The sequence below is a fragment of the Ambystoma mexicanum genome, chromosome 6q, assembly GCF_040938575.1.
Source record: "Ambystoma mexicanum isolate Mex_15411 chromosome 6q, UKY_AmexF1_1, whole genome shotgun sequence".
NCBI lineage: Eukaryota > Metazoa > Chordata > Amphibia > Caudata > Ambystomatidae > Ambystoma > Ambystoma mexicanum.
Window position 1 is genome coordinate 1,562,877,422 of NC_090937.1, and position 13,806 is coordinate 1,562,891,227.

General features: G+C 46.1%; 1 protein-coding gene across 1 annotated transcript in view; it reads right to left on the bottom strand.

Moving 5' to 3' along the window:
• The window catches only part of ATP6V1B1 (ATPase H+ transporting V1 subunit B1), a 433,722-nt gene extending 420,121 nt beyond the window's left edge, over positions 1 to 13,601 (bottom strand). Inside the window, exon 1 of the mRNA XM_069632272.1 lies at positions 13,448 to 13,601. Coding sequence (XP_069488373.1) covers positions 13,448 to 13,544 — 97 coding nt within the window. The 5' untranslated portion in view covers positions 13,545 to 13,601. The remainder of the gene's footprint in view (positions 1 to 13,447) is intronic.
• Positions 13,602 to 13,806: the final 205 nt, after the last annotated feature.

The following is a 13,806-nucleotide window of genomic DNA, read 5'->3' on the forward strand; positions in this document are numbered from 1 at the left end:
CACAAGGCAGACCCCCACATCCAGCAGAAGCGAAAGTCCCTACTCTGGAACAGGAGATAGAGGTGGCGAGAACAATAGAACTTGGAAGCAAATGTATAAAGATTGTGCAACAAGATACCTCCACTCACGAAATAGAAAGAATACAGGCTAAAGGTGAATAGGACAGCAATGGTGTAGAGATAGCGCAAATTAATAAACTTCTGGGATCTACGACTAAACAAAAAATGTACCTTTACAATAAAGATTAAAAACATGATCCCTCTAATTGCAGTGTGCAATGTACGTGTCCACAGTCAAGATGCTGCAGGTGTGTATGCACCCGGCATTGCAGTGGAGAATGGGAATGTCCAACCGCGAATGCAGAGTGCTTCAAGTGTGGCATGGTTGGACACTATTGTAGAGCACGTAAGAGTGCCAAGAACAGAGGCAAGGCAGTATGAGGACCCTCAAAGAGATTGGTGAGCCCAGCAGTCTACTAACAATTTTGAATGACGATGATGATCCCGATTTCATCGTTGCCATAAGCACTGTCAAGAAGAAGGGTCCGTGGGAGCAGCTGGACATAAACCACATTCCACTAGACATGATGGTGGACACAGGGTCGACATTCCCATAACCACAATGACAGAGGAAGCACATGATGCCAAACTTCTAGGTGTTTTACAAGTGATCCAAGAGAGGGGCCTCACGTTAAAGATTGAGAAATGAAAAATTAAAGTTTTGGAAGTGGCATGCTTAGGGCATGTGGTCAATAGTGAAGAAATCAACCCCAAGAAGGAATTGGTAGAAATAATATTGGGTTTGCCATTACCCACCGATAAAGATCAGTTACGCTCCTTTTAGGTATGGCGGAATATTATTTCAAGTTCACTCCACATTTTACGACTAAAACACAAAATATGGGAAACCTAATGAAAAAAGCATAACATTTGACTGGTTGGAGCAATGCCAGAAGGAATTGGAAGCTATTAAGGGACATGTTGCCAACGCACCAACTCTCAAAATGTTTAAAACGATGGCTGCCAATGTTATCACTGTGGATGCTAGCAATGCAGGTCGTGGTGGGGTTCTGAAGCAAATACAAGATGGCAGCGAGGTGACAATTGCATTTGCCTCCCGAGTGTGAAAGCAGCCACAACTGAACTACTCGACTATCGAGAAAGAAGCTTTAGGAGTGAAATGGGCATTTCCGGACTCTTATATGGGGCCTACCAGAAACAGCCAAGAAAGACAATAAGCCTCTATTAAGAACTCATAAAATCTGCACTTGCCTTCTCCAACGATACGCAGATAGACGATCGATATGATACAATTGGTTTATAGTGATTGCATCGAATGCCAAAGCATTGAATGCCTTAGCATATAAAAAAAAGCAACAAAAAAAAAAGCATTGAATACCTTTTTTGTTCTTCATTTTTTTAAATGGGGTTCCTCCCCAATCCCCTTTTTTACCCCTTAGAACCCATTATAATTAAAATAAAATCTTTACCTTTGAAAAAAATGCATTTGATGCTTTTTTTCGATGCATTTTTCCGATGCTTTTGGCATTCAATGCTTTGTATTTGATGCAATGAATGGATACCGATACAGTTCAATTCAATGTGAGACAGGACCATGAGGCGTGCAACATTGCCAACACCCAAGCTGAGATATGGAAAGGTTTGTGGATCAAAGCGTCCAAGGAAGATCCATATTTAGAGTGACTCCAACAAGCTGCCAAAGTGGGTAGGACACTCGGAGAAATAGCCTTCCGTTCCGGAGTACGCACGGATGCATGATGGGATCGGATAGAACACAACTTGTATAGAGGAGATTGTTTACCACCACCTACGTTCTTGAGGAACAAAATTCTCCGTCTAGGTCATGAAGGTCAGTTAGGCAGCAATCTCCCGAAAAGACGGTTAAGTGAAAAATACGGGTGGCCAGGAATGTTGGGTGATGCAGAGAAACTTGTAAGGAACTCTAAAGCCTATACCATCAGCGATAAATCTAAAAAGCCTGGTACGACCCCTCTACAAGTGATACAAATTCCAGACTCGGTTTGGAAGAAACTTAGCATGCACACTGCAGGACCTTTCGAGACATTGGAGCCGTACAACGTGTACATAGTAGCATGGATTACACGTCCAAGTTGGTGGAATGGGGTGGAATGCAAGATACAGTGACTACCAGATAAAATGTTCATTAAAAATAAAAATCTTTTATTTTATACAGTATTACAAGGCAACTTTTACAATAATTAATCCTAAATCCACATCATAACAACATACTCCCCTATTAAAATAAGACATCAAAATTTGAGACAATTTTCCTACAAAGCAAACAAAAATAGTAAATATCTTGCGATTCAGGTTAGAGAGACTTGTACGTCCTGGGTCGTGAGAATGTTTGAAGTGAGAATTAGTTGTCCACGAGGTGTATAAGAATTACATCAAATATTAGAGATGATTTTGTATATTACTGACTCCCATTGGATATCAGCTATGGTTTAGTTATATATTATGCTTATCTCATATCTGTTTTATTGTACTTCCTTGTTCCTTCTTTCTCTCTCTTTTCCCTCTTCCATTAATGCCATTTCTTTCATTTTGTTCTTTCATTTTCTACAAGAGGAGGTGTAGTGTGATTCCACCATTCTGGATTTTCGTCTCGTTGATGAATTCCAGACCAGCGCAGGATGGACGGGACGATCGGAGATATAGAGGGGAGAAGGCAAGAGTGTGGGTTCCGGCTCCCAGGAGTCTTTGCTATGAATAAACTCACCTCGTGTTAACCGACAAGCTGCCTCTGTGTTGGTTACTTTACAACAAACTACCCCTGCCTATCAGGCTTCTAGTTGAATCTAGGGTGCAAGACCTCCTCCTTAATAGGTGTTCTAAAAGCAATTCATCGTATGGCTGGTGGCTATATGCCCTGCAGACAAAGAGGGGGTGCATTGGTCACGAGAACAGAGGGGTTTGGAAATAACCCAATGATGGATCCCCTTTTCATATAAATACCAGCTGTGCCACCCTCATATTTCGCCAACTTTGAAGGGGAAACTCTGTTGGGTGCTGTTCTTTCGTTTGCCAGTCAAAGGATCGGGCAGTTCCAGACTTCTCACACTTTACTTAAAGCAGGGTAGCATGAATGGGGCTATGCAACTAAAACTGCCCCTACCTGTTATGTATCTTTGGGATAGGGGGTCAGAGTGAGTGCCAGCTAGCTCATTTTGCTGGACAGTCATTTACAGGAGAGTAGGGCAGCGCTGTAACTTCTCTTCAGCTCTAGTTCTTATGAATACCCATGTCAGCGTATCACCACCATCAGTGCCAGCTAACCAATGCATGCCCCGCCCTGCCTGTAAGGCAGAGGGCAGGGCATCACAAACGCTGGCAGTCAGTCCACAATGCACTGTATGGCTTGGTTTCAGGATGCTTGACTTAACAGTTGTTGCCATCCTTGCCACCAACATTCCCTATCATGTATATAACCTGCTGGGCATCATACATTGGACTTGCCATCCTACACTGTACCTCCCATTCATGCATCTGGAGGACAGGTCAGGGCATCACATGTAGTGCCAGGCATTGCACTGATGCTGGTATTTACATATCCCAGCGGCAAAGCGTGACATATGCTAACAATCATTCCACATGGCCACCCTAGTCCAGTACACAGATGGGCAAAGCAAGTGTTGTCAACACCTTAACTTGCCATTTATTGTATGTATCGCCACCCTAGTCAAGTACACAGATGGGCAAAGCAAGTGTTGTCAACACCTTAACTTGCCATGTATTGTATGTATCATGAAGGCATCACCAGTTCCAGAAATCCTACGCCATCCCTGTAGGACGTGTTTCCATAGAGACGAGCATCACAAGTGATGCCAGCCATCATACACTGGCATTGCTTGTCAGGGATACCCAGGAGACATCACACTCAGTGGCAGCCACCCACAATCCCCACTAGTAGTAAACCTACAGGGGAGGGCATCAAATGTACCGCCTGCCATCTCACATTGCCCACCCTCCACCTCCAGTCATGAATACAGAGGGAGGGCACGACAGGTACTGGTGCCATCATGCACTGGCCAAGTGCCAGCCGCACCACACTGTCCATGACACTCTTTCCCTCAAGTCATGTATCCGGGTGCTATGGCATTGCAAGTAGTGCCAGCCAGCCCTTCTAAGTGGAAGGCATTAGAGCAGAGCCAACCACTCTGTCCTGCACGCCCTTGCCAATGCTAGCCAAGCATAAAGCTACTGTATCACGTGCCTCCAGGCACTTCACAGACCACCCCTGTGTAGTTACCCAGATGGAACATTCCTAACTGGTGACTGGGTACAATGCAATCCATAAAAGTCGAGTGGCGCGAAATCTGCAAATCATTCACCAGCCAGTTCACTGGCACTAACTAGCACTGAGTATATACCTTGCGCTGTCCAGAGCTTTACATTGAAAGCTTGCAACCATTAACAGAAATGCGTCTAAAGCATAGCCTTGTTCTAATTACATTCTAGATTCGTGCTCTCAAGCAGCTGCCAAATGCCCTGATGTCATGTGTGAGACTGTCAAATCAGATCTGACATTCTGGGGCTTGGGTTTTCCATGCACACACGCAGAGGCCTATATGGCGCAGTGCGCAAAAGGATCAATGCCACACACTGAGGAGTGGGTGAACATGCCACAGATTACATGAAGAGTCCTGGGCGTTGTTTGCTTGGGATGCCCCTCCCATCCCCCCTCCCCCCCCTAGATCCGTTGCGTTATAAACAGCATCATCCCTGCACATTTCAGGGAGGAAATGAAGCGAGAATCCGTGAACCTTCCGAAATAGATGATTACGTTCCACTCAGTCAAGGCTCAACTGAACATGAAAAGGCCCAAGTAATCACCAAGTGATCTAACTGGTCCCTCTATAATTCTCGACTAGATCAACAACACTGCAGTGGATAAGGAAGCCATTTTGTATGAGGACCAAAGTAGTGCCCATACCAATAGTTCCCATACCAATGCAGTGGATAAGGAGGCCATTTTGCATGAGGACCAAAGAAGTGCCCATACCAATGCAGTGGATAAGGAGGCCATTTTGCATGAGGACCAAAGAAGTGCCCATACCAATGCAGTGGATAAGGAGGCCATTTTGCATGAGGACCAAAGAAGTGCCCATACCAATGCAGTGGATAAGGAGGCCATTTTGCATGAGGACCAAAGAAGTGCCCATACCAATGCAGTGGATAAGGAGGCCATTTTGCATGAGGACCAAAGAAGTGCCCATACCAATGCAGTGGATAAGGAGGCCATTTTGCATGAGGACCAAAGAAGTGCCCATACCAATGCAGTGGATAAGGAGGCCATTTTGCATGAGGACCAAAGAAGTGCCCATACCAATGCAGTGGATAAGGAGGCCATTTTGCATGAGGACCAAAGAAGTGCCCATACCAATGCAGTGCATAAGGAGGCCATTTTGCATGAGGACCAAAGAAGTTCCCATACCAATGCAGTGGATAAGGAGGCCATTTTGCATGAGGACCAAAGTAGTCCCAAATTTGATTGGGTAACAATAGTAATGTATGGAAATATGTCCTATGTAAAGCGCTTTAGATTAAAGCGTTATTTATTTATTTTATTTTATTATTTGACTTATATTCAGGTGACGCCTGTAATTTTATCAAAAGGTGCAAGCGTTATATAAAAAAACTAATTATTATAATCATTATTATAGTGCAAAAGCCAATGCAGTGGACAAGGAAGCAATTTTGTGTGGCAGCCATTCCTAGCCAGTTTTTGTATTTACATTCCTGAGGTTTTACACGCTGTTTACATGACTCCTCAGAGTTTGTCGCAGCGTTTAAATGTTTATGGTCTAATCTCAGGCATATATATACATAGCAACAATTTTCTCTGTGTGACCCTCATTTCTTCCAAATACACTTTACAACTTTTACATCTGTTACAGTGGTTAATGTACATGAATCTGAAAAGTATTTCATGGTAAGTACAGGTATGGTTATGCTAGTGGCACTCTATTATGTAATGAATGTTGTCTTATATTGTCGCGTATTATTGAGGCCTCACCTTAATCAGCCCAGCCAATGGCCCTCAATCTAAATTTGCCGGTATCCTGCCGGTGATTCCAGCCGGATAATGGCAAACGGGCCTACCGTTACTGGCTGCTGATATCCGGGTACCGGGCTACACGTAAGCTTGCTAGCAGATCTGTGTGCTTTTTAGTGTTTCTTGTATTTAACATTTATATTGACAATATCATCGTAGGCAATTCAACTGCGGGGATAGAGGGGAAGGGAACTTTCATTTTAATGATTGTCGTACCGAGGGGTGCTCAATTTTGAAAAAACCATTGTATTGTTTTTTTAAACTGAATCTACGGAAGGTTTCTTATTTTAAATGTGAAGCCTTTTTTTCTAATTCTACTCTGCTCACGGACTTGCCGCATCAGAGTACATGGGACCCTCAACAGGCACTTATGTGCCGGGACTACCGACTGTGCTTCGGCTACACGTAAGGTCGCTAGCAGATCTGTGTGCTTTTTAATGCTTCTTATATTTGACATTTTTATTGACCATTTTATCGTAGGCAATTGAACTGCGGGGGATAGAGGGGAAGGGAACTTTCATGTTATTGATTGTAGCACCAAGGGGTGCTTAATTTTTAAAAACTATTGCATTGTTTTATTGAAACTGTGAATCTACGGAAGCATTCTTCCTTAGTTTAAACGCAAGTCTTTTTTCCATATCTATTCTGCTTGCGTACTTACCGCATCAGAGTACACGTGACCCTCATTAGGCACTTATCTGCCAGGGCTACTGACCGCACAGTGGGTGCGCCAGAGAGCCCTTGGCTCACGGATAAAAGTCAAACGGGAGGGGATTACGCGAAGAGGCCCCGCCCGAATGAAAATAGTTACTCTACAGATCTCCGTAGATCTGTAGAATAGCTTCCCTTGCGCCTGATAATACACGTTTTCCATTGGCCTTCCCTTCCATTTCTTCTGAGAAGGTTAATGTGGCAGGAGCTACCCCCTCCCCATATTTGAGTCTTCCTGATCAATGCTAGATCTGCTGCTGCTCACCGCGATAATATTTGTTCACTTTTTGACGAATGAAAGCCTGATTTTCTATGCATCACAGAGATGCGGTTCTAATACCGCTTCTGATCCAGATATTGCTCAGATGCTTCCCGCCAATTACATGATTAAAAGGCTTGACCGGTCCGGTCCTAGCAGGGGAGGCTGTCTGCCCTCGTATATCATGGTTCTCTTAAATGCCAAGTGATCCCCATTTCCCACAAACTGCCATGCAAACATTTTTTTAGTTCACTCTCAGCTTACGCCTAATTTTTCTACCCATATTCTTTTGGCATATCTTCCTCCTCCATGTCCAGCGCTTTCTTTGATCAAGAATGTTTTGCACAATAGGTGTCAGATTTTACAGTCCTTTATGCAAATGTGATTGTCCTAGGCGACCTCAATATGCGCCCAAATGATTCTTCTGACCATCATGCTGCTAAATGAATGGCTTCCTTTGGTGATTGTCCTCTCTAGCTGCGTAATCACTTACCTGCGCTTATTGGGGGTAGGACCTTGGATTGGATTTTCTCGGACACACTTCTGATAATAACGTTCAAACCTTTTCCTGTTACCTGGTCTGATCACATTAACATAAACATAACAGGCGTATTTGTAAAGCGCACGTTCACCCCCGAAAGGGCATCTTGGCGCTAATAACAGATGCTTCTTGTTATCCAACTCAATGGTACTCATTTTATTGACCTCGGAAGGATGAAGGGCCGAGTGAACCGGCCAGGATTGGAACCTGTGACCAGGAGGTCAACCACAGGCCCCAGTAGTGGATGCATTAGCCCACTGAGCCACACACCTGGCTCAAGCCCTTTGTGCTTCCATTTGTAATTTTGTATCCCCTTTCCAGCCAACCAGGACCACCGGTACGCTACACTCAGCAATGCTGGAAAGATAGTCCCGCAGCCCTAATAGCTACTATTTTAGAGACTAATACATTATGCTTGAGAAATGTTGATAACCTATATCCTTGTACAGCCCTTTTAAAAGCCATGGCCATGGTCTTGACTGCTGATCAGGTAGCCCCAAAGAAAACGATCCGCTGTCACTCCAAGCCCTAAGCCCCCTGGTGTACTTCAAATCTGAGGACGCTTAAAAGCACATGGCGTTTAGATTACTCTCCAGCAACTAAACAGATATATAACGCTACTTTGACATTTCATCATCAGCCTATTAAAGACGCAAAATGTCCTGTCGTACCAGTCGCATTATTGAGCAAATTGTACCTTTAGTAAGCTTTTTAAAGTCGCTAAAGCGCTCTCTGCCCCTCCACCTCTTAAAATGGATCCCTTGCGGTCTCAAGCTGGATGCGATGCCATAAGTGCTTTTTTTTACTGAAAAAAATTGTTAAAAACAATCTCAAATTGTTGCCACTGAAATAAAGAATCTTGCTGGGCTCCCAGTCTTAAATCCTGTAATTTTAGGACAGGATAGCGACTATTTCTGCTTCGAGCACATCACAAATGAAATGGTTGGCTCAGCTTTAAAAAAGCTCAAATCTTCCTCTCCTTTGGATCCTATGCCCTTAAATATTGTTCAGTCTCTCCCAGATAACGCTATCCCTCTAGATTGCAAGGCTATACGCCATTCATTCTCAAACCTCTTTCTTTCTGAATCAGTAAAACATGCTTTGGATATACCTTTGTTAAAAAAATCTCCTCTTAATCCTTCCAGCTCCGGGCCGATTTATTGGCAAGGGATGTTCTTCCCCCTTCAAATCATGGGTACAAATTGTGAATTTTGCAGCAGAATTTTTGAGAAAAACTGGGTAAAAAGTCATACAATTTGCAATCGTTTCAGGAGGGTAACGCAAACAACCCGTTCATGATGCCTATGCTCAAACAGTAGGGCAGCATTGCAACTGTAAAACCCTCTCATTGTGGTACCCACAATATATGCCAGGGTTGCCAATGTAAAGAATATGTTTATGATGCCTCTGTCTACAATATATGCCAACATGGCCCTGCAACACACTTGTTTATTCTAGCTGTGCGCAAGTGTATGCCAGTATTGCCACTGTAAAACACATCCATGATGGAGCTCACAATATTAAAACCTTAACGTGCAAGGGTAGCACTTGCTCACTCACTCACTAACTCGCACTCAGACTCACATGCATGCACACCCATTCAAAGTCTCTTACACACAAATACATGCACGCGCACAGACTAACAGCTATGCACACACAATCAAGGCCACACACACATGCGCACAGACTAACAGCTATGCACACACAATCAAGGCCACACACACATGCGCATAGACTAACAGCTATGCACACACAATCAAGGCCACACACACATGCGCACAGACTAACAGCTATGCGCACACAATCAAGGCCACACACACATGCACACAGACTAACAGCTATGCGCACACAATCAAGGCCAAACACACATGCACACAGACTAACAGCTATGCGCACACAATCAAGGCCACACACACATGCACACAGACTAACAGCTATACGCACACAATCAAGGCCACACACACATGCACACAGACTAACAGCTATGCACACACAATCAAGGCCACACACACATGCACACAGACTAACAGCTATGCACACACAATCAAGGCCACACACACATGCACACAGACTAACAGCTATGCACACACAATCAAGGCCACACACACATGCACACAGGCACATTGCATTCGCAATAAACAAACACTGGTATTTTTTATTTGTGTAACTTACCTTTCCACGTGGTGATGGTGTCCTTTCCTCGCCTTCTGGTGAACAGAGCAGGCCCCCTCTTGACAACGGCAGGACTATATGAATTGTCAGGATTGAAGAATGCGGATGACAGCAATACATAGGGGACCCAGGGTAGTAACAAGCTAAGTCTTCCTAGACAGCAACTCAAAGCTGTCAACAGTGCAGTGCCTTTGCGTTTTCTGCTTCAGACTGTGCACGGCTCACACCCTCCAACTCTGGAAGGCAACCTGAAATACATCTGGCCCATTGGTAGTCCTATCAGCTTATTTTTTTGATAGTTCATTGCGAAAACCTGTTTGCGAGGGCCTTTTCTTTGAAACGCATTGCCAACATGAATATGGCTTCCCTCCTCCGCCCCCCGCAGTGGAGGGGGGCCATGGCCTGCCCGAGCCAAGGTAGGAAGGAGTGAAGCAAGGGCCTCGACCAGGGCTGTGGGGCCATTACCAGGCATGGCCACCCCCCACAGAGGGGGTGAAACCAATTTGCACCCCAGAGTTTAACCATGGCGCGAATGGTTTCTTATTTTTTCCTCTGGAGATTATCTCTGGAGGCAAAAAAAAAAAGAAACAAAGATGGTCGCCTCCATAGGGAAATTACACTTTGTCCCTTTTCCATTTCTATGGCGGCGGGCGGGAGACGTGAGGAGTGCCTGGACCGGAGCACAAACCTCTGGTCTGTCACATAAGTGGTGAGGGGGTGGGGAAAGGGTTAGGATTGTTTTGGGGGGGTGGAGAGGTGGGGAGGCAACAGAAATAGGCCCCCTGTTTCCTCCTCACATTAAACAAATAATAAAAAATGACACCACCCAGGGGAGGGCCTCGGGTGTCTGGAACAGCAGATGGATAATGTGTATTCTTGCCCACTGCTTCAGCCACCTGATTGGCTGAGCACCCTTCCCTGGTTGTGAAAGCTTCACAGAGCACTGCAGCAGGGCCATCTCAACCATGAGGCACTGTGCATAGAACAGTGTAGAGTCTGTGATCTGGAGAAGATCCAATTATAGCAACCCGGATGTGTTGGGAGTGGATCGGGCCTTCGAACACGTCATTGGGGCAACACACTTTAGAATTCGTTTTTAAAATACAATTGAGGCACAGGGAGAAAAGGGGACTTGACCAGAATCACATGACATTTAGGTCCCATGCCAAAGCCAGGTGTCCGAGGTTTAAAAGACAGCAATTTAGATGGTACACCACCCCTCCTCCCTTGAGAAGGCATGGCAATAACACTTAGGACCTGATTCACAGAAGTGTTTTATAATGGCGCAATCCCATTGGAAAATGTTCTGTGAATAATGCCCTTAAAATGCAATCTCCTCCCTTGAGAAGAGATGTTAACAACACTGCAAGCATTTACTGACAATTGACTGATTTGTATCGTATAAGCGGTCAGTCATCTTATTGTCATAAGATGGCTGACAGATGAGAGACGCAATTCCAAGATCCCACCGAGAGGTCCTGGATGGAAAAGGCAGAAGCAGGTTGGTTTCAACGAAAAAAGGGAAGGGCCCGTGTTAAGCAGTCCTTCAGAAGACCTTGGCAGGCTCCTTTCAAAATGAAGGCAAAACAGGCTTTGCCAAAGCTGCTTACAGTTGAAACACAAAACACTGCCTCGCCCCGTGGCTGGTTCCTCCAGAGGGACTCTCCACAGCACCAACCGTGCCATGAGCCCAAATGAATGGGGTGTGAGGACTACACAGAACACACGAGGACTCCCATCTTGGAGACCCCAGTAAATCAAAAGAGACCATTGTGATTCGTGGGAGTAGATTGAATGTATGCTGCCGTCCAGTGGGAGCTTGTAAGTGAACTTATTGGACTAATGTGGTCACTGCAGAAGTGTGTGTGTGTGTGTGTGTGTGCGCGCGCGTGTGGGTGTGTGTCTCTACACACACCCACACCCCAAGAAGTAAAATATCCCGTGCAACTGTCCTTGACTCGCGTCGATTTGCATCGAACGAACACACATGGGGATGGGAATGGTAGCCTCTCCATGCACAACTGGCACCACAATCCTCTTCTCACACAGGTACTCGATGCCACACTGATCCGAAGTCAACGTGTGCAGGCGATGTGGAGGTTCGATCCCCAGCCGCCCTCCCGAGGCCACTGTGCCGTCACGTAGTCCCGGGAAAGTAACCTCATCTCTGTGGGCCTGGGTGGAGAGAGTGTCTTGAATAACGCTCTACCGCCCTATGCTAGCGTTCCTAATTGCACTTGGGACGTTGGTTGGCTGGAGGCCTCGGGAATTCCAACCACCACCCTAGGTTGTTGACATTTCTATAGAATGCCCCCCCCTCCAACCACCACATTCGCTCACTCCATTCCTGTCGGGCTTCCTTTGGACCAAAGAACTTAGCTGAAATCCATAGGGTCAGGGCTTTAAGTGGGCCAGGGCCTGCCGGTGCTCGGCCCAGGCAGGCTCCGAAATTTCGTTTTGAGGCCGGGCCCTGCCGGTGCCCACTAAACTCCCCTGCCGGCCCGGCCAGGTGACCCACAACCAATGCTCCCTAGCACCAGGAAGCCACGTTCAGTCTGCTAACCTTTCATGCACTGGGAACGCCGTAATGGCGAGGCGGCACAGGGCTTAAGATGGAGGTTAAGCCTCTTCATTACCAGCAGCACCATTTTCCTTTGTACCCATCAGCAGGGATATTCCCGGTCACACAGACTTTGCCCTTCTGCCAACGCTTGCCTTTCCTAACGCCCCAACTAATCATTAGGTGTGATGATAGCCCAACACTCTTCCTGGAGTGCTGTTTGGCCACTGTATATATAAACCCTGCTACTGGACAGCCTGCTTTGCTCACGTTGCCCCCAGGTATGTGCGACGGTGCCCAAGCATATGACAAATGGTGCCACCCGGGCACACTTTGGAATTCTTTTTTTACAATACAATTGAGGCACTGGGAGAAAAATGGACTTGCCCAGAATCACATGACATTTAGGTCCCATGCCAAAGTCAGGTGTACAAGGTTTAAAAGACAGCAATTTAGATGGTACCCCACCCCTCCTCCCTTGAGAAGGGATGGTAAAACCATAAGGTGTAACATCGGGCCGAGAGGATAGCTAAGGGCAATGCGTTTGTCTGGGAAACAAGACAACACATAGCAACATAGGTGAATCCCGGGCTTGCGCTTAGAAACTGGTCCAGGCGCCTTATAAAAGAACAATTAAAATTATAATCAGATAGCACAGCATGTCAGCACAAGCTACTGTTAAACATTTCATAACATAGAATGGTCTGCAACCTTCGGCTCGCCGTATGCATTTGCACTACAAATCCCATGATCCCTCCCCGTTGAATATGCTAGCCGGGGCTGATGGGAGTTGTAGTCCAAAACATCTGGAGAGCCAAAGGTTGCAGATTCCTGCCATACGACAACATAACACAATACAACATAATACTTTGATATTGAACAGACTAGCATGTTCACATGGGCTTCTTGATATGGCACAGCCCCTAACATAAACTAGAAACACTTCAGTGAAGGGTGAAGTCTTTCTGTATGCCAAGCCGCCCCATTCCACCCCCTACATGGCACAACATAGCATACATTCAGAGCTCAGCTGCAGAGAGAAATAGAGAGGGTGCCTCCTCCTACGAAGAGAGGGCAGGCAGAAGAGATGCACGCAGGTACTCACTGAGCCTGGGGTTGGAGATGTAGTCCCTGGTCACGGCCAGCATGTGCTCCTTGGTGGCCTGGTGCCCACTCATTCGCACTTCTACCTTGGTTGCCATGTCGGGAGCCGGGCGATGAAACCCAACGTCAAGGGTGCTCGGGGATTTATAGAGGCTGGTGGGGCGGCGGCGGGGGAGGGGGGAGGGGGCTCCCGCGCACGGTACTTTCTGACCCCAGCCAAGAGCGACCGGCCCATTCCGGCTGTGCTCGCCCGTGTGACCTTCGGTGGCTGTTCTCCCTGGGAAAACAGCTCCTGTTGACTGTAAACACGCTTCCAGAAGCAGCTTCCCCGCTTTCAAAATGCATGTGCCCTGAACGCAG